Source organism: Lathamus discolor, chromosome 2 (genome assembly GCF_037157495.1).
Source record: "Lathamus discolor isolate bLatDis1 chromosome 2, bLatDis1.hap1, whole genome shotgun sequence".
NCBI classification, from domain to species: domain Eukaryota; kingdom Metazoa; phylum Chordata; class Aves; order Psittaciformes; family Psittacidae; genus Lathamus; species Lathamus discolor.
This window is the reverse complement of record NC_088885.1, coordinates 34,092,419-34,117,830: the sequence shown is the minus strand read 5'-3', so window position 1 is coordinate 34,117,830 and position 25,412 is coordinate 34,092,419. Positions and strand designations below refer to the sequence as shown.

Genomic DNA, 25,412 nt, shown 5'->3' with positions numbered 1-25,412 from the left:
TTGCGCTATTTTTCAGATACTTTATTTGCAAGCAAAAGGTGCTCTTTTGTTAAAGTTTTTTTTAGGTTGTTTTTTCAGTTTTTTTTTTTTTTTTTTCAATTTCAGAGTGTTTAATCAATAACAGTAAGATTAGAATTAAAGTTTTCAAGATTAAAGTTTTACCAGCATGGCTGTTTTGATGTCCAACCACATACTTATTTTCCCACACTGCCTGTATCTAACTTCCTCATTCAAGACAGTGGTTTTATCCACTATGGTTTTTTCAGTGGTAAGAAGAAGCCAGGAGTTACATATACTTCGTACCGATTGTCTGCTGTGTGGTTTCCCAGTGAATGTTAATGTTGTGTCTTGTGGTTTTCTTGAGCTAGTACTGACTTTTGTTAGTAGTAGTATATTAACAAAGGACTTGGAAAGATTGCTTCTAATTGTTTTCTGTTTTTCCTTATGTTTAACCTCTGGAGGGTTAATGAAGAATAATAGCACTGCCCAAGAAAAGAAGCCTCTCAGCACTGACGGCTGTTCTTGAATCCATAGCTATAAAAGTCTTTTAGAAGATGTGCTTCTATAAAACTTGGACGTGTACTTTTTATTTTGCTTATGGATTCTTAGAAATAGCTGTGGTTGTGTGTGTGAATGTGCTCTAGCAGTTTTGTAAGATCAGTTTGCTGCCTTCCTCTGGTTGTTCACTCAGAGCTCTTAGTTTAGGCAAGATTCACAGCCTTGCTATTTTCTTTAGACAGCAAAGACTGGATTCTTAAAATATTTGGGTATGTTCTCTTTAGTCGTTATGTTAGACTGGAGTAACCATTAAAATCATGCTAGGATTATTAAAAAGGCTTTCTGTATTGTGTTTATAGCCTGTCGTTTACAGATTATACCTGGTTTAATTTGTTATCTGGAGTGTGTCCAGCTTCCACTAAATGGTGTCTGTTTTACTTTTAAAAGAAAAATGCAGCTGTTTGTAACCAGAGTACAGTAACTGTGAGTGACAGCAATACCAGCTGTGTGCTGCACACTTCAGCTGGTGTAATAACTGAACAGCACTCTCGTAGATCCCCCTGCTCTGTTCACTACATTGACACAACATATAGAGAGGTTCTTCTGTAGCTTTCACAGTTCTCTATCTCTGCACGTGATAAACAGTACTTTCTCCTCCTCTGCTTGGACAAATCTGGACAGAAAGCTAAGCCTTATATTTTAGTTTCCCTCAAGAAGGTGGAATATTTGTTTTGGGCTTCAGTTATTTCTGTGTGAAGCAGGGCAAAAAATCTTGCACTCTTGAAGATAGAAAGCTCAGAGGACTCGAGGCAGCTATAAAGGTCTTTAGTTTGTTTGCCATATGTCTCCGCTGCTGGTGTGTGGTGGGGACAGCAGTGGGCTCACATTTAACCCCATGTCTGTCTTCATATCCAGTAATGCATATGTACGGACATGGTGCTCTGCCCAAATGGAGCCATGCATGCTGGGACTATTAAGGACATGCCCAGGGAGATGCTTGGTCAACCCCAGAATAGTAAAGCAGGATGTTCCTGTGGGGAAAAAAAGTACACCAGAACTCTTTAAGAAAACAAACAAACAAACCCTCTACAACTAAACACCAAAATGCACATGCGCAAGTGCATCTTCCCCATTTCCCACAGCAGCCAGGATGAAACCATTTTCTTTCTGGAAGAGAGAGAGAGCAAAAAGGATGTATTTCCCACTCTTCATCTATTTTACTCCTGTAGCTTCCCTAAGTTGTATTGCTATACGTTGAATGACAGGAGCATGACAAAGAGTCAGGACTTTCCTCTCCCATCAGCTGGCGGTGCAGAAGGTTTATGTTCACTCTTCAACGTAAGGAGATGGTGTAGGTGGGTCCAACAAAGGTCTGCTTTGCTTTTTAGAGGCACAGCAATAACAGCCCTGCAAGCAGCGTTGCTGAGCCTTACCTCAGTGTCTTTGGCACCCTGTGCACAGACATGTGAAGCCTTGTACCAAAAGCTGGGGGGCTCCGTGGAGCTCCACAAATGCTTTCTCAGCACTGGGTGCTACATTTTGCATTTGGTTCTCCAGTATTTCAAATCCATCACTGACTGCTATGTAGGAAGCGTCTATAAAATCTGAATTTGCAAAGTAAATTTATGCACAAAGAGTAGAATTGTGTAAATACTTCAGGCGAGCAAAACTCATTGTAGGTCTCTATGCTTGTTTAGTTGTTCCACAGTGTGAGGCATTGTCCTGGGTTCAGCAGTAGCAGTCATTTTTCTCCTTCTTAGTAGCTAGTGCAGTGCTGTGTTTTGATTTTTTGGCCTGGGAACAGTGCTGATAACGCCGATGTTTTCAGTTGCTGCTCAAATATTTGATCTGGCCAAGGACTTTCTGAGCCTCATGCTCTGCCAGGGAGGAGGGGAAGCTGGGAGGAAGCAGAGACAGGACACCTGACCCAAGCTAGCCAAAGAGGTATTCCATACCACAGCACGTCATGCCCAGGATGTAACTGGAAGTTACCTGGAAGGGCTGGGGACTGCAGGGTTGGACGAGGTATCGGTCGGTGCTCGGCTGGGGGGAGTGGGGCGAGTTATTGGTCAGCTGGTGTTGAGGTGTTGTATTCTTTCCTCTTGTTATTTCTTTTATCATTATTATCATTGGTGGTAGCAGTAGTGATTTGTGTTATACCTTAGTTACTAAACTGTTCTTATCTCAACCCGTGGGAGTTGCATTCTTTTTGATTCTCCTCTTCGTCCCTCTGGGAGCAGTTTGTGGTTGGGTTTAAACCACAACAGGCATAGAGTGAAAACCAGTCATAATATGGACTCCAACTTCTTCTCTTGGGGTTGATGAAATCTACTTTGCTATTGATTTCAAGGGAATAATATTGGCTTTCTGCCTGATGTTGTGGCAAACATTGAAGTTGAAAAATGTCCAGAAATAGTGTATTGAGTCACTTTAAATGTATGTATCTTGAATCCCCATTTTGTGGCATTATTGCTGTAGTCTCATCCCAACCTAGCATTATCCATTAATACCAGCTTATCCCCATTATCCTTCCTTCTCTTTGTCTATTTGTTTGGATATACCACGTGCACACATTTGTAACCTTCTGTTTCTTGCTCCGCTAATACCGTATTTTAAAATGCACTTAGAGCTGACACATTTGAACCAGTAATGCAGTCAGAGGAGGGCACCCGTATTCTTGGCTTGTGTTAGAGTTTCTGTTACCCCGTGTACCTTATTAAGAGGCATCAGGGAGACTGAATTCCTCTCGAAATGCAGACTGTCTGATTTTTGAAGCATTGGTGTGAGTAACTGTAATGCAATACATTAGGTATGAATGCTTAATGGCTAAACATTCTTTGCTTACTCTAGGCAGTTTTACATCTTACTAGGATGCAATTCATTGGGCTAAACTGTGTGAATGTGAAACTACCATTAGAAAAAATACAGTCAGCCAAAATTAATTCTGCCTGCAGGTGTAATTAAAGGATTTGTAAGTCTACAATAGAAGTAATTGAGTAGTGATCTGGCTCTGAGAATGCTGCATTGCACTTCCCATTTGAAAGATATTTACAAAATACAGCAAACCTTCTGGTGTATTACAGAAGCTTTTCTGTTAATCCTCTTAGCCTCTGCCTGTTTGTCCAGTTTTATATACAAGCAATGGCATTAACAGGCTGAATGGCTGGGTTTTGGTGGGAGTGGATGCAACACTCCTAGAGAATTAACACAACACCCCATTAATTGGTCTCTTGTATCACTGCATGGTGATGTTAATGTGAATGTAGCAATAGCTTACCAAAGCTTTTAGATTCCTTAGAGTCATATGCATTTTAGTTGGTGTAGAAAAATACCTGCTTGTACTAGAAACTGAATAAATACCCTCTGTAATATGTGCCACCTTAAATCAAGGTATTACGTTTTCTCTGTGCAGAGGCTGTCTGAAGGACTGTCTAACATCTAGTGTCATACTTAAGCTATGCTTCAACTTGTAAGTCGTACTTAAGTAACGAGTAATCTGTGCGCTGGCACTCTGCAAAGGAAGAGTTTGACACATCTCTTGAGTTTTTCTTAAAGAGTATTTCTTAATAGAATATAATGGAGCTATATTATTATACTGGAAAATAACAGTCATCTTAGACCGTGAAACCATCTTTATTTAGTAATCCAATCTCAGTCGAAGAATTCATTAAGTAAGAATTTCTCATTAAAAAAAAATCCAAGAATTTCGTCATTTTATATGAACTTAGTTATTGTGAAAGGTAATGGTGGCACAGCTTTAGAGGTTCAGAAAGGCTCCCACTATGGTCTGGTGTGGAAATGCTTTTGTTTATTGTGCCTTGCTCTGAGGCGTGGCAGTAAAGTTTTCTGGTTTCTGGCACTGGTGGTAAGATTGCCAAATGCAGTAGCTGCTAGGAATGAGGCAAGGTAGATGGGAGAGTCATAAAAAAACTTGGAACAGCTGCATCTTTGCACCACAAAAAAGCAGAATAGGATTTGTATTTATGATGTAATATTGAGAAAATTGGACACCAAATCAGACTGTTTCCACCTAACTCTGCTACCTCTGCTCTCTTCTCTGCTTTAAGTAAAGGGATGGATACAAATGTGCGCTATTTATAGTACATTTTCTCTCTGTATCTATTTCTATATATATAAAAGCATTGTATTCTTTTTTGTTCAGTTTATAAAATATGTTGTAAGTTCACAGTAAAACTAGAGTTGGATGAATTATCTCTATAATTTATTCAGCAAATCTTCTACATTAATGCCTGTGATCAATTTCTTGCGCTGCTTTTTTCTGTTGAATTATTTTCTTAACAGTTCTGACATCTTAAATGAATAAAAGGAATTGCTTATGCAGTTTTGGTTTTGTAGATTCATTTGTAGTGAACATTCAGGTTACACAGTATATCTCTGCTGAGATTTATTTTAAATAGAAATAAGAATGTCTTACGAATAGTCAACGTTTTATTTCAGGTGTTTGCCTCTCAGAACATTTGTGGCGTTTTTACTTTGTGTTTGCACATCTGGATTTGTAGGCTGAGGGAGAGCGAAATTGCTGGGAGAAGAAACACTGACACTTTGATTCATGGTGACATTGCTACTGTATGGCAATCTGTACTAATTGGTACCAGAACAGCATTTACTCTTGGCTGGCTCATATGTCACACTCTTAAAGGCAGAAGAAAAATAGCGCCCTCAGTTACGATGTGAATTGGCAGCCATGCAAGGATCTAGAAGAAATACTGCAGAAGATTCAGGAATAAATGTCTAAGGACAGAAACTGCAACTTTGCTTCACGCTGTCCTATCCATTTAAACTTGTTTAGACACCAGAGGTCCAGACTTGAGGCTGTACTGTATTATAATTAATTTGTCAAACTCATCTCACTATATTCTCATTTGCGTTCTTATTTCCATGATCAAAGATACAGTGAGTTCTTAAGCATGCTGGTTTGTTACCTTGGCAATAGAGGGGATTGCCAGAAGAGTGATAAAATAAATCTGCTTGGAAACAGATTTTCTTCCTAAATATTCTTGTTGAAATTTTTATAATTTTTGTATAGTGTGGCTCTTGATGTACTGTTGTTGCAACTGCTTCTTTGTTCTACTGCATGGAGACACTCTCAAGGTGTAGGCAATTTTTTTTTACTTCATCCTGAAACAGGGGTGCAGTTGTAGTCAGCCAAAGCCATTAAGGTTTAAAGGTCAGTACTGCACTGCAGTAGGCAGTAACATGTTAAATTGCAGTACCTAGGTCTCTTATCTGTCTGGAATCTGTCGAAGTCTGACAGGAGAGACTTCTCTAAGATACCCTGAGCTTTATGGGAATGCAGTATGGTGGAGCTTCTCTCTTGGCTCTTTTCCCTGCAGTTGTCAACCTACTGTCATGAAAAATACAAGGGTTTTTTTTTTCCCTAATTTTTATTCTCTATTTCTACATTGTGGATCACTGACCAAAAATAGGCAGTAGAAGATTTAAACATTTTTTTTGTCAGTAACTTCCAGTAATACAAAGTAAAGTTAAAAAAAAGGCAAGGTAATGACGAAGGAATGAATTGTATATGAAGTGTACCTGTGAAGTACACAAAACATAAGAATTCTCCTTAGGATTCATATATGATCAGTAAAACTCAGGGGAGTCACCTTACTGTTCATTTATTAGTTGTATTATACCGTTGCTTCCAAGCTGCTGTATTACAAAAACCAATCCAATGCCTAAGAAGATTTAGGTCCAGGTCTGCAAAACTCATCAAACAGAATTCAGTGAAAATCATTTAGTAGGTACCATTAATGTAAGAGGAAAACAGGATGGTATTGGAATTCTGCATTTGTAATAATGGTTATAACAAAAAAATTATAGTGAGAAGGATAGAAAGGAAGAAAAGACACCTCTGAGTTGTAACCAGTCTTTACATGAAAAAAACCTTCCAGGAATATTCAGATTAGACTATTCAGATGTCTTTGTCAACTCCAGGTTTCAGTGCACCACACTGTTTTACTCACTGCAATAAAACTGAAATGCAGCAACCCTAATAGCTGTGCAAGTTGAGAATACCATGTGAGCCGTGTTTCGATACCAGTGAATCTTTGTAAGTGTGACCAGGGTGACCCTTTCAGGATGGCCAAGTTGAGTTACTTAGTTTGCCTTTCAGCAAAAGGTAAGTCTAATGTTCAGATACTCTGCAAAGGGTTGCTTACTGAAAGCATGGAAAATTAGTTTAATAAAAAAAGAGCAGAGAAATACTCACAGCCTTTTTGTGTTGAAGTAATTTGATATTTGCCAATGAGTGACCAGTTTGGGGGGTTTTAGGGTTGCTGTGGGAAAATACTTGAAGTCTTTCCAGGATTGGCTTAGAGGCATATTTGCTCTCAGCAGCCTAGAGGCCGTAATTTGTTGCCTGTGTAAGAAAGAAAGAAATGACTCATGTCATCTGTGTTTCTCATGACATGATGTTCCTGAAGTTTCATGTGAGTAGGACTGCTACTCCAAAGGTAATCCTAGTCTGCAAAGATTCATGTTTATGGGAGACAGTTTAGTCTCCACTTTTCATCTCTTCAATGTGTGCCAGATCGCGACTGTGAACAGGGACACTAGGTGTTGTATAACAGAGTCCTCTGTTTATGAGACCAGCATTGCATTTTGTATAGCTTCTCAAGTACATAACTTAATTTGTTTTCAAAGAAGCTTATGTTGTCCTCAAGTCCCTTAAAAGGTAAGAAGAGGTGGTGGTGTAGGGCTACCGTCCCACTTCTTTCCAAAAGGCTTTGGACCCTAAATCCACCCTAAATGGATGTACCATGTGAAAATTCAGAGTCTTCCACTATGAAATTAGTTTTGGTCAAAGTTATAGCCTAGGAACAATTCTCTTGTAGCACAAGTTTGCTGTCACTAAAAGCACTTGGAGTAACTCATTATTGAACTGCAGGAAACCCCCCCTCTCTCCCTGTGTTTCTGAACTGCTGTTGACAGTAGTGATGGGCAGGCTGCATCTCAAATGGTTTTGTTTTGTTAAGTGCTGTATTGAAGTGTTGTCTCAGCACTTGTTGCTTCGCGGAGATCTCATGTTCCAAAGTCTCTGAAAGAGGAGCATTGCTTGGCAATGGCTTTAAGTGTAATTAGCAGATGACTGGAGATATCTGTGTGGGGTAACCTTAGACTGGCTCAGTGATATACACTGTTGTGGAGGAAGGAAGTGGAGAATTTGAAAAATACACTTCATTACAAAACACGGGGGAAGTCAGGGGTATCTGTTCCTCCATGTGAAGGTGGTACCAGCTATGCTGGCTCACTGATGGAGTCAAAATGAGAGTTGATATCTGGAGAACAGGAGCTTCTCAGAACTCATTTGGGTTTTGTAAGAATGGAACTGCTGGAATATTTTATTATTTTTTTTTCCCAGATTGGATATTTTCAGAAGGGAAAGAGGCCCTTCCTAAAGAGTGAGGAAAACTTACCCTAAGAAAAGAGCATCTTCTATCTTCTAGATCCCCATTAGAGTGGCACACATAATATAGGATGTTTTCAACTGAGTGTTACTCCCTTCTATAAGAATTTATACTTATCTTCTACTTTACTTATCTAAGTAAAAATTTAACTTCTGTCATGGTTTAAGTCCAGCCAGCAACCCAGAACCACGAAGCCACTCTCTCACTCACACACCCCCCCCCCACACACACCCCCCCTTCCTCCACCTGCTCCCAGAGGGATGGGGAGGAGAATCGAAAGGGTGTAACTCCCATGGGTTGAGATAAGAACAGCCCAGTAACTAAGATATAACACAAACCACTGCTGCTACCGCCAATGATAATAATGATAAGGGAAACAACAAGGGTAGAGAATACAACCACTCATCACCTGCTGACCGATATCCAGCCCAACCCAAGCAGTGATCTAGCCCTTCCGGATAGCTGCCCCCAGTTTATATACTAGGCATGACGTGCTGTGGTATGGAATACCTCTTTGGCTAGTTTGGGTCAGGTGTCGTGTCTCTGCTTCCTCTGAGCTTCCCCTCCTCCCTGGCAGAGCATGAGACTCAGGAACTCCTTGGTCAGAGTAAACATTACTGAGCAGTAACTAAACCCATCGGTGTTATCAGCTCTGTTCCCAGGCCGAAAGTCAAAACCACAGCACTGCACCAGCTACTAAGAAGGAGAAAAATGACTGCTACTGCTGAACCCAGGACACCTGCAAGGAGCAGGGTTTTAGATAACACTAATATGAAAACTTAGTACTTTCAAGAGATCTTAATCTCCTTTGTCATATATCATTCATCTGTAATGGAACAGCCTTAGCCAAATAATGATCAGGAAATTTTTTTACGTTCTTAAAAATCTCTCTATAAGAGCAGATCAGTATTAGCTTTGGTTTTACTCTTCAGTACCAGGGCTTATTTGTACTTGCTGATTACTCTGACCTGTAATTATGAGTAACAGCATGAAGTTTTCACATGGGGCACACATCTCATTTCCAGCAAAAGTTATTTTATATTTTTCTGCTATGTAGACAAGTAGTGACATGAGTTGTAACAAACCTGGTACATCAGCAATAAAACAAGTACAAACTGGATAAATAATAAATGAAAATAAATAATAAACCTTACCGATTCTAGGAATTTGCATAATGAAAACAGGTGTTTTAACAAAGTCACACCTGAAACCGAAGTAAGTACCAGAAACACAGGGTAAAAATGGTATTTGTACGCAGAAAATTTGAGATGACAGAGAAAAAGAGAAATCTGAAACTTTGACCTTCTACTTGATTTAAGATGCCAGGGAGACCACATATCTGTACCAGTATGTCAGTGTTGAGCTGCATAGGTTTTAAAATGCTCAGGTAAGGGATTGTAGTGGAGGAGCAGTTCAAAGCACTCCTGTATATTGGTGCATTCTTCTTGGAAGGATGCAGGCATGTTAGCTGTGTTACTTTCAGTGTCTGCAGCCTCTCTGAGCTGAAACAGAAGGACGTTCTGATTTAACAGTAGTGAATGCAGTGGAGAGGTCAGAGAGAATGAGCAGGTATGTCCTCTCGTCATAACTGAAAGCAGCTATTTCTCCTACAGAGCTTTCTGAGGGAAACCCCAGGCTTAGTTTTGGTGTTAAGATGATCAGTTTCTTTCAGTATTGCAACTGTCTAATTCCCATCTGTGTCTCATCCCTGCTTCTTGGGAAGTTTTGTCTCCTTGGTGCTTCCCTGTGAAGCATTACTGGCAGCTGATGCCCACGCAGGCTTTAGGGGAGAGCGAAGCCAGGAAAGCTAGAGGAAGCCTGTGGTGGCTTCTCCTCAGTGACTCACTCCCTTTGACTGTGACAAAGCAACCATACTGTGGAGAAAAGACTCTTCAAAACAGAAAAGAAGCACCTCTTTCAGGTGCCGGAACTTCACTCGTCCCCAGGGATATGCTGTAGAGACTCTGAAGCAGAAGGTTATGAATGGCCAAACTGTGATTATTTTTTCTCTCATTTAGCTTTGTGAACAGAGCCAGAGAGGCTATCCCCAGTGCTGTGCCTGTCTCCTGCCCTTGTGGGGTGTAGTACAGGGATACTCCTCACAGCTTCAGGTACAACGCTTTACGTCAGTGTCACATCCATGAGCATGTCTGATTCTTTCAATGCACTCTTAATGGCTTATCCTTGCTTCCCTCCCCACAAGAGAATTTCTCATCGTTAGTGGAGGAAACCCAGCAGTCCAGTTCAGTATATTCAAAACAAAAGATGATTGTAACACTGCCCTGAAGAAGCTGGCAGCAACCCTGCAAAGGTACCTGTTCTTCCTCATGGAGGGTAGGGAGGTGCTGTTGCGTGCTATTCTAGACTTAGACTTCTCTGAACTGAGAAAGTACTGAAGGTGTCATCCACAACTTGTAGTGTTTTTTCTGAATGTCCTATATCCAAACAACTTAGCCACTGTTTAGTTATTTAGATTCTTCCTTACAATTGCAACAAAAGTTATCTGAAATTCCAGCTGTTACTGTAATTAATAATTCTTCTGATACAAAATATTTATGATTTCCATCCATGTCTGCATTAAAGGCAACCTCTGGGTTTTCATCTTTCCCAGAATCTACAGAATGCGTGTGGTAGAACCAGTCAGAGGAAATTGTTATTACAATTAATCTATATAATTAACCTATTGTAATTAAGGTTGCTAAAAGATGCATTCATAGTGCCTGGTTGATTAGTTCCCTTTAGTGTTTGTGCATTTCTGTTTTCTCCCAGTTTCAGTGCAGGACAAACAAGTTTATTCACTGAGAGAAGTAAATGGCTGATAAGAAAATTTAGAGTTTGTGCTCTAAGATCCATGCTCTTTGAATGTGGACACTGGCTGTGCCAAGTTTTGTTCGCTCCACAAAAGAGTACTTTGTGACTCCTTCAGCAGATACACAGCGCACCCAGGATATGACTTATGAAAAGATAAAACTATAAGGCAGTTCTGTAATTATTCATCTTCTTGCATTGGATGTATGCACAGTAATGAGGTATGGCCAGAAGAAGACCTTATCATTCTCAGGGCTTCTCACCAGGATGTACAGAGAGATGACCCATTTGGATTCTGCACTGCCTGCAAAGAAGGCATGGAACAAGGTGTTCCAAATTTTTCGTTTTGAAAATGGTACACAAGAAGGCTAATAATACTAGTTATCACTCTGGTGGGACTTCTCATATGTACTAAAGTAAGCATCATGCACTAAAGGCGTGAGCATTTGGTGTTTCTGACTGGGAAGTCATGTTCAGTCCCTTTACAGTATGTGGCTGCTGTTTCTAGAACTTAGTTCCATGCAAGATCCAGGAAACCCAAATTCTGGCCTTGGTCTTGCCTTGATAGTTGTAAAAAATGAGAGGGTTTGGGATCATCCCAAGGCTAACAACATTGCTTTTTTATGCCTGCAGATGTGCCTGAAAATCACAGTTCTCCATAACAGGACAGGAGGTGTCTCTGATAGATGTCTTTGTTTTCTCTTGCCTAAGAACTGTGGTGGAAGGAAAAGAGGTAGATAGGTTGTTGTGCAGTTTTGAGAAGTGATTTCATCAATGTTTACTGTTCACACAAACAATACCAGTCTCTTTTGCTGGCAGGTGCTATCTTCTGCTCATTGACAGTTCTACATTACCTAGAGATTACTTCTGAAGAGTAACTAATGATGGCAAGCAAGCTCAGCTTGTTGGTGGCCACCAGCAGCACATATAATAATGGCAGTGATTGGGTCAGGATCACAGGTTGTAATAACCACTCCGTGCCTAGCATCACTTTCTAAATGGCCTCTAGCACACCAGAGTTACAAAACCTTTATCCTGAATTTTCAGAAATAAGAAAATATTGAGAAAAACAGTAGTTTATTTGTCTTACATGGCATCATTATGGTGAGGTGGTGGCTGTGATGCCTGCTCCCCTCCCTAGAGGGAGAATACAGAAGTATGTTATCTTAACAGCGGTGTTGGAGTGAGCCTGTCAGTTCTTTGAGGTTTGTTTGTTGTGACATATACATTAAGCATTGGTATCTGATGTGTTGTCACCACTGCTGGTGGCTTTTTATTTGCACTGTTTCTGGATTACAAGTGCTATTGTAAATCCTAGTAAACATCGCAAGTGAATTCCCTGGAAACTTTTTTTCCCCCTAAATATCTGGAGAGGTACAACAGAGATTTTCCTGAAAAAAAAAACGAAACCCATTTTCTTTAAGTAATGGCTCAGTGGACTTTATTGTAGTGGGTACTTGGCCATTGTGACAGCATAACCAAATCTGTTAAATAACAGGAAATGGGAGAATTCTCATGAGTCTGAAATCCCACACACACTCTAGGAAACACAGGGGCAACAGTCGTGATGAAGTAGGTCTGTTTAAATCAAGTTAACTATACTTTGATGAAAAAATTATAACTTTTATTTTTAGCAATGTAAAATCTCGAGTGACATTTCTCATGACTGTACTGAGCAAGCAGTTTGTTACTGTGGTGGATAGACTGTTTCACAAAGAAAGAAAATTGCAAATTTTCTTTTCTTCCTTTTAGCACTCAGAGATTCATTTAATAGAATCAGTCAGCCATTAAATGTGATTGTGCAAAATGAGGTAAATGGCATACAAGAACATCCTTCTTCCTCTAGTCAAAAGATATGTTGAAGGCAGTGGGTGAGATCATATGACCAGTGTTCAAAAGATGGTGAGTTAATGGCAGGTAGGAAACATAGACTATTTTACCTAGATCATCATATCAGTGATCCTACGATCTCTGAATGCTTAGGTAAGATACTAGATAAGAGTGGCACAGTGTGTTTGGAGACAGAATGATAACTGTTCAACACCAACAGTATGTTTAGTTCCCTTTTCGTGTGCAGCAGCAAGAAAGATTCAAGAAGCCATCTTTTCTGTCTAATCTGGTTCAAGAAGGATAATCCCAAACAAGAGCACAATATATGATGTGATGCTTTAAAAAATAATTATCCAGTTACTTTGCAACAAATTTGAAACTGCTGCCACAATACACTAATTCCAGTCGTTAAACAAATGGAAAAGAACAGGGCCAGTTAACATAATGAAAAAGAATCCAGAAATAAACTCATTTTGTGCCATATTTTTTCCTTACACTTAGCCCTCATCTGTTGTCTTCACCAAGCAGTATTTATCTGCCTGTCTTGCCATCCTCCAACAGCTAGTGACTTCTCTCCATTTTTCTTGAGGACATCTGTCCATGTTCCACATTCCCCAAGTCACCCTCATCATGCTTTATACACTCCAAATTAAACTCACAGCTATTGTTTATAACTTGTACTTGTTTGCACGAGTGCTGCATTCCAGTCCTAAAGGTTTGTGGTCAAACCTTTGTTCAGTAATGTTTTAGTTGGGTCTAGCCCTACTGATTGATTGCTCCTTATTTTGTTTGGTGTCAGGATGAATGAGTTTGGGTTTGGGTACGGAGCCCTTAGTGGATGTGCAGCAAACCAGAAGAAGGGAAGCGGCCAGGGGAGGTTACCCACCAGCATGCTGCAGGGCTTTTTGTTACTGTTGTGTGGGCACTGGCTGGTTTGATCTATTCTCATGTCAGGTTAGAGATGGTTGCTGTGAGTTGTACATCTCAATCAAGAGATAAATAGGATGGCCTTCTGTCCTGTACCTAGTTCTTTTTCACTACATATGGGTTTGCATCATTAGAGCTGTGAGTTTTTTTCTAGCTTGATGTGGCCTACATACAAAACCATGTTTATGATTCTTCCTGTCTTCAAGTGTTTTGAGAAACAGGAGGCCAGGGGTACACTACACGAAGAAGGCCTTTTCTTGTGTAAGAGTTTTGTGAAAGACATGGAGTAACAAAAGACTTCTCAGAACTCCTTTGTCGGGCTGTTAAGTAGATATGGACACCCTGCGTTTTGTTTTCCATTTTAACTGGGAGTTCAAACACCCAATGGGGTTAATAACAGGAGGAGAAATTAATACATTATTCAAGGTCTTTACAATATACTAGATGTAGGTGCAGTTATTGCATCCACAAACAGAAACTTAGGGAAGGAGCTGAAGGCGATCACTTACGTTTTGAAGGTGTCGACTGTGTGCATGGCTTTTCTGTTTGTGTATTGCGTGGACATAACTTGGATATAGATTTTGCAGGTAATTTTCAACCAAGTAAATTATTACATTTTATGCTTATTACTGCATCATTGTATTTTCTCTAATCTTACACATACGTAAGCAGCCTAAAATGTTCAGCAGCATTGGGCAGCATTTAGTATGGGACTTATTTTAATCAGCATTTAGATATTTTTGTTAAGGCTTCTTGAGAACATGATTTAGTTAAAAGAGCATTTGTCTTGCATCATCAGTATCGCTGCAAAGCAACGTGAGATAGGTTTGTGGGTTCCTGTAAAACATTTATTTATTTTTTTGGTCTTGAAAGAGGTAAATGCTTTGCATTGTAAAATACAGGACTTAAATTTCCTTGGAGTGGCAAACATTTTTTTCTGTTTTGACCACTACTTTGTATATAGCTGGGAATTCTTTTGCAGTGGCTTTGTGCTAGCCATAACACAGTTACTGTACTTGTGGTAGTGTTTAATAATATTTCAGTATAGCACCTTTAATATATTTACTACTTCAAAGACATTAATGTGCACCAACAGCTTTTTGGGCAGGTGACACCTCAGGTGGAAATGAGCCCAGCTGCTGTCATTGCACTGGACAGCAAGCTGGCATGCTTCCTCCAAGGGCAGTCATTAAGAAGACTCCAAGCAAGGCTGCTTCTTCTGAATACGCATGTAGCTATATAGCATGGTGCAGTGATTTATGTTGTAAGAGAAATACAGAAACACATGGCTATATAATTGTGTCTTCTGTATGGTGCCTGTAAAACAGGAAGAGGACTCGTTTTCCTTTATTAGAAGTAATGAATATGATATATGCATAGAACTGAAATTCAGTCAAATTATTACCACTAATTTTGTGTATCCTTTCATTACTGCTAAATGTGGACAGTTAATTGAATTAGGCTGGCAAACTTTGACCTCTTCAAATATGAAAATACGTTTTGCCTGACTGTTTAAAGTTCCTGAAGGTTTGAATAATCTCTGATTGAAGGCCATATTCAACCTGAAAGTATGATAGAAAATAGCATAAATAATATAATCAGGTTAATACAGTCAATGTTAAAATTACTGCTTTAGAGCTGAAATAAACCTGTAAACCTGGTTAGTTGAAAAAATACCCATGGCTGTGTATGTTGCTCCCCTAAAAAAGTTAATACACAATACGGAGCATAATCTCTAACGATATCCGTTAGTGGTGTAAATGTGGATCAGTAATCCTCGGGTCTAGCTTTGGTCAGATGAATGCAAATTGGAACGTCATTAGGAGTAAAGACTGAAGCAGAAACTGTATGTGGATCATAATTTCAATGTATTTTGCTTTTTCATGTCTGTGGATCTTTACTAATAATGCATCTTAATGAGCTGAATTAAGCATTTTAAATGTTAACGTGTAGACCGACTTGGTCATTCAGTGTCACCTTCTGCATTTATAATCATAAACAATAAAAACCAATCATTTATACTCACTTGACTTTTACAACCAAAACTTGTGCTTTAAGTGAATGGAAAAGCACAAATTTAAAAACCTCAAGTTTGAATGAACAAGAGCAATTTGTCATTTAAAAGCCTTTTCAAACTCTGCAACATCACAGGATTAAAACAGTAGTTATTTTCATAAGTTGGAAGTCTTTTTGAGTAGGTGTTGCAGTGATTTTTGTTCTGTTTCCACAGGTTTTCAATACATATTCTAATGAAGACTATGACAGGAGAAATGATGAAGTTGACCCAGTGGCTGCATCAGCTGAGTATGAACTTGAGAAGCGTGTGGAAAAACTGGAGCTCTTCCCAGTTGAACTAGAAAAAGGTACATGGTCTGTGTGACATTTCCAGTTCCTGTGGCACTGATCTGCTGGCCTTAGGAAGTTCACACATGCCTGCAGAGCCTAATTTGAATTTCCATGAATCTGTCTTAGTCACATTGGCTTTTTGTATTTCAGGAATTGCTTAAAAGTGAATTAAAGAGGCAGGTCAGGACACGCAGTTCTTTACTTCCCTAAGAGAATTGTTTTGTGACATTCCTTTAACACATGATTTTACAGGGTGCTTGACGTGGTATGTTCACTCACCACAGGAAGAGTAAAAATCTTGATTGTCATTCTAAGCTACTCATAAGGTGAAGGGGATGCTTTTTTGTGTGTAATTAAATAGATTTCTTAAAAGGAAGCAAAATACTATTAATGGTAGTGACATGGGAAACCAAGAGGAGCCAAAGCATATATGTTTACTTATCAAATAACTGTACAAATCAAATGTAAGAAGTTTCTGCTTTTGCTTGTCTTTTTCACAGATGAAGATGGACTTGGCATAAGCATTATTGGAATGGGAGTCGGAGCAGATGCAGGCCTCGAAAAACTGGGAATATTTGTCAAAACAGTAACAGAAGGTGGGGCAGCAGAAAGAGATGGCAGGTAAACCAGACTCAGTGTTTGGAAACCTTCCCAGCAATAATTAGTATCAATTATGATTTTCGTAGGGAATACTTGTTTTCTCAGTGCATGTCATGATAACTCAAAGCTGTAAAATTTGAAGACTTCATTGGTAAGGCCCAAATACCTGGTGTGGTTATGAGAAGACATATGGTTAAACAGTCTCCTTAAGGAGAACAGATTTGCCAAAGATGTGTGTTCATGACTACTGAAAACCCCCATGCTTTAGCATAAGGAAAGCTGGTGATTCAAAATTGTCTATCACTTTTGAAGGTAGCTTAGATTTTAAAGGTGTTTATCTCCAGTGTGTTGTTTTGGCTTCATATGAGCTTTAAACAATCAGTACTTTTGAAAAAGACACATGTGGAAAATAGTGTATCTGAATGCTTAAACTCTTTACTACATACACCTCCTTTGAAGTTTACTAACACAGGCAGTTACTTTGTATTTCTCACTATGCACATTCTTCTGTTCCAGAGTTCAGTTTTCACCCCTACAGCATTGAAAGTATGTTAATCAATTGAAATAAGGAGCTGCACCATAAATCTTGCCCTTTAAAGAAATACATAGGTGTTTGTATTCTTATATGATAATCATATAAATCCTGGTTGCTTCTAGAATTGCTTACTTGGTATTGCAGGTTAAAGAATTCCTTTTGAACATGCAATATTTCCTATCATACAGGACAGAGTTATCTGTGTATTACATAATACCTGCCACAGTCAGGCCAGTATTTCAAATTAAAAGTTAGAAAAACACTTTACTGTGTAATCATTCAATAATGAAAAGTATTCTTAAACATCTTCCAACCCATGTAATTTATTGGTTTGTCCCAGTACATACCCTTTTTAAATTTGCATGCAAATAACATATTACTTAGCTGATACATTAGCAATTAAGTCTGCTTACACACCTCTCTACTTCTATTTTTAACCGTTACTGGTTTGTTATATTAGTTATATATAATACCAAACACAAGCACAGGTAAATAGAGTAACAATAAACTCTAAAACTTTGATGCTGTCTTCTAAAATACGTAGTGCAGTAACATGTTCTTTACTGATAAGCACCTATAACTTTTCAACCAGGCAAAAGTTTGTTCTGCTATGGAAACCCCACACAAATTAAATCAGAAGGCTCTACATGGCAGGGGGATGTTTAATAACATCACTCTGAGACTACTGAAGTATACCCTCTACTAGATTGGGCTTGCAGGTATCTATCTTTACTGATCTTGGCAATAAGATACCAGGTTGAAGGCCAAGTACTTATTTATCACAGGCTTAAAAATTATGAAGGGAAGTGAAGAAGCTGACACCTCCAGGTGTCATGAATTCCTCCATTACTGTAAATTTAAGTGAATGTTTTGTCTGAAAGGTATGCTTGAGCTCAGCCAGAAAGCATTAAGTTCACATCTGGCATTCTGTGTGAAAGTCTCTGGTTGAAAATCAGAGTCACTCACTGCTGGTCTATGATGATACGTATTTTCTGTTCCTCTCATTATTTACATGTTTGAGTGGGCTACAGAAGCTAATGCTCAATTACAAGTCTCTTCCTTCATTTCCCGAGATGGCGTCTGAAAGGAGCTTGTCAGCTAAGAGTAAAATAACAGCTTGCTTTGACCATTCTGATATTTGCGTTGGTTTTCAACTGGCTGAATGTTCAGTCAGCTGAGAAACAGCCCCCTGATATTCTCTTTGAGAGCCTGACTGATCATTCACTTGGGAAAGGGGTATGTAATACTCTCAGTCAGGAGCAGCTGGTTCTGTAATAGAGTACATCAACTGTAAAGGGTCCTGTTAACCTCATCTTTGTGAAAAGCCTAGTTAATCATTAACACTGATAGCAAAGCAAAGTCTCCTAACAGAAAATACAGTTTTATTTCAGCAGTTGCATCAGATATTCTGAATAACCACATAGCAATCTTCAAACAGGCTCTTCTGAAACTACAATTTAAAACATTACACTGTCTGTAGTATAACACCCATCTTTTACTGAAAGACCCATCAAATCATGATATAAAGTACATACCTCCGAAAATCTGTACAAAGAGGTTTCTCAGTGATTAAGCACCACTGGCTTGATTCATGTTGCTACAAACAAACAGGTAGTGTTTAGCTGTCATATAAAAAGGCGTTGTGTGGCAGTATTTAACAGGGAGGGTGCTTTGAGATGAATCCAAAGGCAAGCATGTTGATAAGTAATGAGAGATTATTAATAGTGTGTAAAATATGAAATAAATAATTAAAGATGAAAAATAAAATCTTTAACTGGATGGATTCATAGCTGCTTCTTTCAAATTATTGTGGTGATGAGTCATTCACATTTTAAAGTATTTTGATAACATTGAGAACAACAGTTTTGAAACATCACACAGTTCTTAACTTGAAAAATACTCTAAACATTGTCCCAGCATAGGTTAAATTTTCAATTCATCATACAGAGGAGTAATTATGCAAGTAAGTTCAGTTGGTTCACTTCTGTAGTTGCTACCTCATTGAAGTACTGCTTCACGTAGGCAAAGATTTGTTATGCGAATTAGAAAATAATTGTCAGAATGACCAATTTAATTAATGGTAAAAGCAGTTAAACATCTGTAATTCAGGCTTTGCCATCCTCAGCCAGTTTTTTGTTTGTATTTGAAATTAGATTTGAGAGTCGGAGGAAGCCTTGAGCTCCTGATGGAGGGGACTCTGCAGGGCAGGTTCTCCACAGAACATGGCTGTTAGAATATTGTGATCTAGAAGGTGCCTGGGGTGGCTTGTCTGGAGGATTTGTGCTAGGCTACAGCCTTACAGAGGTGTGGTTGGAATGGGGCTAGAGAGGGGATTCCCGAGGAAGAGGAAGGAGGCAGGAGAATATGGCTGTGGGAGTGTTTTAGTTTGGGCAGTACAGAATACGTATGGCAGTATGCAGGAAACCTCTTTTTTAAATTATGTGTAATTTTATAATATGAATAAAAATTAAGTTCATTGTGTGGTTCTTGATATGTTTGTATGTTTATATATAATTAAAAATATGTATGTATAGAAAGATAGGAGGTTTGGATAACAGTGGCCATAAAAAATAGTTGGAAATTTATTTAGGAGGTGTACAAACAAGAAAGAAGAAGATACAAAATATGCTCAAAAGACAGATGGGAATCAGACTGAATTGCAGTAGATCAAGATAGAGCCACCTACGAAGTTGCAGGCAACAGTTCCCTAACATGAGGTTTCATCACCTGAAATACTATAACTATGAATCCGTGTGAACACCGCTAGAACACTGTAAAGTGTTGTAGCTATACTGCCATAAGAAAGGAATCCGTTGTTCTGCCACCATTTAGCTTTCAGCCAAGAGGGTGACACCTTCCCACTCAGTGGGCACCAACTTCTTAAACTTCTCTTCTTGGAACTCCTGCATCCATCTGACTGCACCTCATGTTTGCTAAAATAGAAAAAGTGTAATAATTTTTTACAATATTGACATACAGTAAATATTAATGTGGTTGGTGTATTTATGAAATGGTTCAGTGAAAACTGAAATAAGATTTTGAGATCAAAATGCCTGATTTGATTTTCAAGATAAGAGTTTATGGGCTGTCACAATGACAATTTTTTCAAGGTTTCTCATATACAGAAGGGAGATCCTGCCCAGAATACGGTGACATTCTGTGGTATGAGGCTGCCAAAGAATAGATCTTGTATTTCTTACCCATCAATGGAGTCCAAAGAACTGCAGATACCGCTTGAACACATGTAGAACTGCAAAGAGTTGCCTGCCTCAGACTTGTCAAAGAAATGGGTGCTCTAAGTCAGAATGCTTCTGCCTTCTTTTGAAGCCTCTGTTGTTCTTTGAAAGAAAGTCTTATCACCGTGATATCCTAAGATATTAAATTACTTGATTTAGGTATATTTGAATAATTTAAATGGGATTTTCCCAGAACTATTTCTTAGACCCTTTGTAAACTGTATAGTTTGGATCAGTAGCATTCATGTAAGTACTTGAAAGTTGCTCCCTTTGACTAGTTTTGAATGTGTTTGGTTTTGGTTTGGGTTTTTTTTAAATGATTTTTGAAATGATAGGAGTTTGTGCATTTCTAGAGGACATTTTAGTATCACAGTCCTCTTTCCAAGTATTTGTAATCCAAATGAGTCCAGTGCCTGCTCTAGGGATTTTGCAGCAGCCCTTGCTTCAGATAAAAGCAGCATGTTTTTTATTCTGCTTAACTTTTCCAGCACCAGACAGTGTATTGACTGTGAATAGGTGTCTGGTTTCAGAGAGAATCCTCATTAAAACTGTAGAAGGTCTTATTTTTATTGGGTGAAGCAAGATCACATTTATACTGGGAATTTATCTTCTTGGAGCAAGTTAGATGAAATATTTGAACAGAGTATGTCACAATTAAGTCTAATGCACAAACTCTTTTCTCCACAGATGAGCAGGTTGTTTTAGTTAAATGCTGCATTTTTTTGCCATTAGCGTGAAATACCAGAGCTATGTCTTATTCTGTTTTCAAGACTGGCTTAGGAAAGAATGATAGAAGAACCATTCAACTATCTCATTTAATTTAAGTCATATGACAAATTTTAAGTTTGTATTGCTGTTTTTATATACAAGGAAAGTGACTGGATGATTGATGCTTTTAATTGTAATAGTAACTTTGAAGCTGGATTTATGAGATGTCCTTGTGCAAGGAAGGATTAATTTTTCATATTTACCTCAATTGTTTTATGACTGAGTTTTTGTTTAAAGTCTTTGTTTAAAATAAACTAAAACGATCTCTCTGTGCTGAGTTTTGCTGAAAATTCACCAACAATTCACACATTTATTTATATATTTGTGTTTTCCCCATAAAGGATCCAAGTGAATGACCAAATTGTGGAAGTGGATGGAATCAGCCTGGTTGGTGTTACACAAAATTTTGCTGCAACTGTTCTTAGAAACACCAAAGGGAAAGTCAGGTGAGTATTTTAGAGGTAAAAAAAAATTGTGATTGAGTATCTAAGATTACCTGGCTTTTTTCATAGGAGTGTCAGTACACCCAAGTGGAGTCAGAGCTTTTTTGGCCTCTCTGTATCTTCCCTCCTTTTATTGCAAGACTGGAATGAGCTGTGGTATTACAGACTTTTGTTTTGACTTAGATTCTTAAAATATGACCGATGGAACAAGCTGAGATTGCACACAGAAGATGACTCTTTGCTGGTCTAGGTCTGCATGGACCTCAAACTGTTTGTAGTAGCTGGAATGGTGAAGGCCATGGGTGTTAGTCAGATGGAAACTGCTGCCACTGATCTCCTCCCTACTCTCCCTGTGGAGAGACTGGCCATGTTACTGCCCCAGGGTTGGAGGAGTAAGGTCATGAGCACTCTGGTTTTCACAGATGCCACCTCAGCACATAGGAGAAGAGAGTACTGGATGCAGAAGTGTTAACAGCTACCAAGCTGAGGAAAATAACATTAATTCACTCAGCTACCCAAGTCCCTGCACCATCTCTGGGTTTCTCTCTGTTGCTGTGCTGTGGTTCACTGGAAGCCATCACGGTAAAAATCCATACAATAAAGAATAGGCTAGAAAATGTGACATACAGTGCAAACAGAATTCTGAACTTACATAAATAAAGTCTGTAAAATGTTTGTAAATTACTAAGAACAGTGTAGAAATGAACTGTTTTGCTATTTAAAAACCTGTGCAGTCACATAGCTTTTCTGTTTAATAGCTTATTAATTTCAGTAAAGATTTAACTCTGCAAAATAAATCCATAAATATCCTTTGCATATTGCAAAGTAACAGCTATTCTGTAGACACCCTTGGGTTCTCTCTCAAAGTTCTCTCTAGGAAATACAGCTGAATTCTCTAATTAATGAGCTGACTTCCTGTGAACCATAACTAAGCTACTGGTGGCAGTATATGCAGTCCCCCTCAGATGGTGGTTCTATATGTTGGCTTGCACATTTCCACTGTAATTCCGTAGCTGTTCCCTCATGACATTAAAGAATAATGTTGGAATGTGGATTCTGCAGAGAATCTTGGGGTGGTTGATCAAGGTTTGGTTTGAAAGAGGTTATTTAGGAAAAATGTTATCAGAAATTGTACTGTAATTACAGGTTAATACATTTTTGTGTAACATTTGCAATTTTAGTTTCATCAGTACTATTTCTGCAAAGACTCTCACATGCTGTGAGTATTCCTACTGAGTTAACTATAAAAAATAGTATATATTTTATTAGGTTTCTTTCAGTTGGGATCTTAGAACATAAAATCCAAGCCTAAAATGCTATGTCTATTTTGTGTTTGATGTTTTAGCTAAAAGAAAGCACTGAAATAAACATATGATTATATATATTTATAATCAACTTAGCTTGTGTAATTATTATTGCGTAAGTTACAGAATAGAATATGTTTCCGTGGAAAAATAATGGGTTTAGAGGAAGAAAGAAATATAAAACAATTTTCACACAGAATGCTCCCAGAATCTTATCTTGGGAAGCAAATTACAGTCAGACTGGTTGCAATCTAGACCCGTTTGTCACAAAATAGTGGACTGTAAAAAGTATTTCTTCATTATTGTTGAGCTCACATTGTCAAGTGTACTACGTATCCTGTGCACTGGGATCATTGGCTTCTGACAGGTCTCATTTATCAAGGAGAGATACATGAGTTTCTGCATTGTTCTTCGTAAGTAAGCTTAAGATACTGAGCTTCCCCTGGGTAAATGACCCAGTGCGTTAGTGTCACAACTAGATTAAAGAACTCATAGAATAATGCTAAATTAAAAATAAAATGTAAGATACATTATAATGGGAATTTTAATATAAAATATTATTGAATAAAACAGATATGTAAGAATCTATATGCACACTGGCATACTGTGTGGTTAGCAGCATCTTACTAATGTCTGTGTCTTAATTAGATGAAAGGAATGGGTAGAATTTGGTGCAACTCCCCTTAGTTTTATTTCACTTAAAATTTTATAGAAAAAAAACTCAGAAATACTCTTCTGCTTGACACAGGCCAGCTGAGAAATGCATGGGTATTTTTCCTGGGGTGTGGTAGGCTGGGAGCAAGACTTGATGAGATGCTAAGTATTGTGTGGCATAGGCCCCTGCCTGCCTTCTGGACAGGTCGTGGACTGTTGAGTTGTCTCAGCTGTTGAGTTGTCCCAGCAAATGTTGAGTTTCATCAGCATTGCTCTGCTCGCGCTGATGAACTGTATTGGTTTTAGCTACTCAAAAACAGAAATGCTTCCAGAAAGCTGTACTTTGGAGACAAGAGATTTCAGGATACTTGACATTTTGGCTTCACTGTACGTTTAAATATTTGATTGTAAAATACTGGTGAATTTAGCTGTGAGATAAAATGGCGTTTTTATTTTGCTGGCTGTTTTCCTTGTGCTGTATGGCAAAACAGCCCTGCCTGCTGCTTGTTTTGTGGAGACAACAGTTGTTTTCTGACAGATCCTCTTTCCCACTTACGCATTTGTTGGAGCTGGGATGGAGAAATCCCTCATTTCCACCCTCTTTGTCAGGCAATGCTCACCTCTGCACCTGAACTGCTCTAGAACCTTAGGGACAACATAAGAGGATCTTCTGGGGTAAAATCCCTTTCTTGCCCCCAGCAGTCAGCTCCTGCCTCTTGGCAGTGCAGGGAGTGATGCTGCTGATGTTTGAGTGTGCTATTCCCTCGGCAGCTGCCATTAATGATCCATGTCACTGCGGGAGGCTGGAGCAGTGGAAAACGTTGCTGCTATATAAATACCTTATGCAGCTCCTGCGGCAGGGGACCTAGCTGAACTTCAAGCGTATAGCCAATGTTCAGTCACTCACCTAGCCTAATTCAAGGCAAGGCAACTTCATGAATCTTTCTCTCATAAGAGAAATCACATATGTGCTCACACGTCTGCTAATTAATAGTGTCAGTTTAATGGATTTAATAGAACTGCTTTGATAAGCATAGTTATCTTTGTGATTATAGCATTTCTGTGCACCTTTCTTCGGCCTGGTGTCCCGTACACACAGAGTTTTATGTGTATCTCACTAACATTACTTCACATATATAACCCACAGCATTGCATATCGACAATCATTTTGCCCTTAATCTTGTCAAAATGAATGTGAGATTTTGTAACAGGGTTTATTATGTGAGATCAGGTGCAAAGAAAGGACATTCGTGAACAGAATGACATTAAAGCTACTTCTTAATTCTTTGCAATAAATGCAGTCAATACTTCTTCAGAGAGCTGAAAGCCGAAGTACCAATAATTAGTGATTTATTTTTCTCTTTGAGCCTTCTCAACACTTTGAATGATCCTGACAAAAAAAGTCGTTGACCTGGAATAGATTTTTGCAATGTTTCTGCCAGAAAAATGTATCCAGACTGCCTGTAGCTGACACAGCAAAGAAGTTGTGAAAATGAAGACATGGCTTTACCTTTTGAACTGTTGCGGCGAGGGTGAAAGGGGAGAAAACCAAGAGCAAATATAAGCATCTATGATTATTTTATCGATTGTTTGAAGTATTGGACTGTTCAAAAGAGTCATCATACCATAATAGAAGATCACTGACCCGATCCATTTATCTTCTCCAATGATAATAAATTCAATTATTCTTTCATACAATGTTTTATAGGAAAGTAATCAGCACCCGCCATATGTACTCTGGTAGCATGAAACAAAGGAAAACCAGGGAATTCTTTCATAATACCATCTGGCTTCTGTTTTTAAGGATGAGAATTAGTGTCCTTGTGACTGTAATTTGGCAAATACAACTGTGAATGCTATTTCAATTGCTGTAAATATCAAGTCTTCTTTATAATTTTGCTTAACAATTTACTAATATATTAGTGGATTTCAGAATTTGATTATATACAGGAGGGATATTCCTGTGGAATGGGTTTTCTTTTTCAGTATTGTTGAGTCTTGCCCCTGCTCTAAGATTAATGGATCAGTCAGAG

The 25,412-nt window shown here is 38.6% G+C and overlaps 1 protein-coding gene across 4 annotated transcripts in view; it reads left to right on the top strand.

Annotated features, from left to right (window-relative positions):
* The window catches only part of PPP1R9A (protein phosphatase 1 regulatory subunit 9A), a 154,632-nt gene that overhangs the window by 71,611 nt on the left and 57,609 nt on the right, over nucleotides 1-25,412 (top strand). For all 4 annotated transcript variants that reach the window (XM_065666346.1, XM_065666347.1, XM_065666344.1 and 1 more), the window contains exons 3-5: nucleotides 15,724-15,856; nucleotides 16,340-16,460; nucleotides 21,320-21,424. In XM_065666346.1, the coding sequence (XP_065522418.1) occupies nucleotides 15,724-15,856; nucleotides 16,340-16,460; nucleotides 21,320-21,424 (359 nt within the window). The remainder of the gene's footprint in view (nucleotides 1-15,723; nucleotides 15,857-16,339; nucleotides 16,461-21,319; nucleotides 21,425-25,412) is intronic.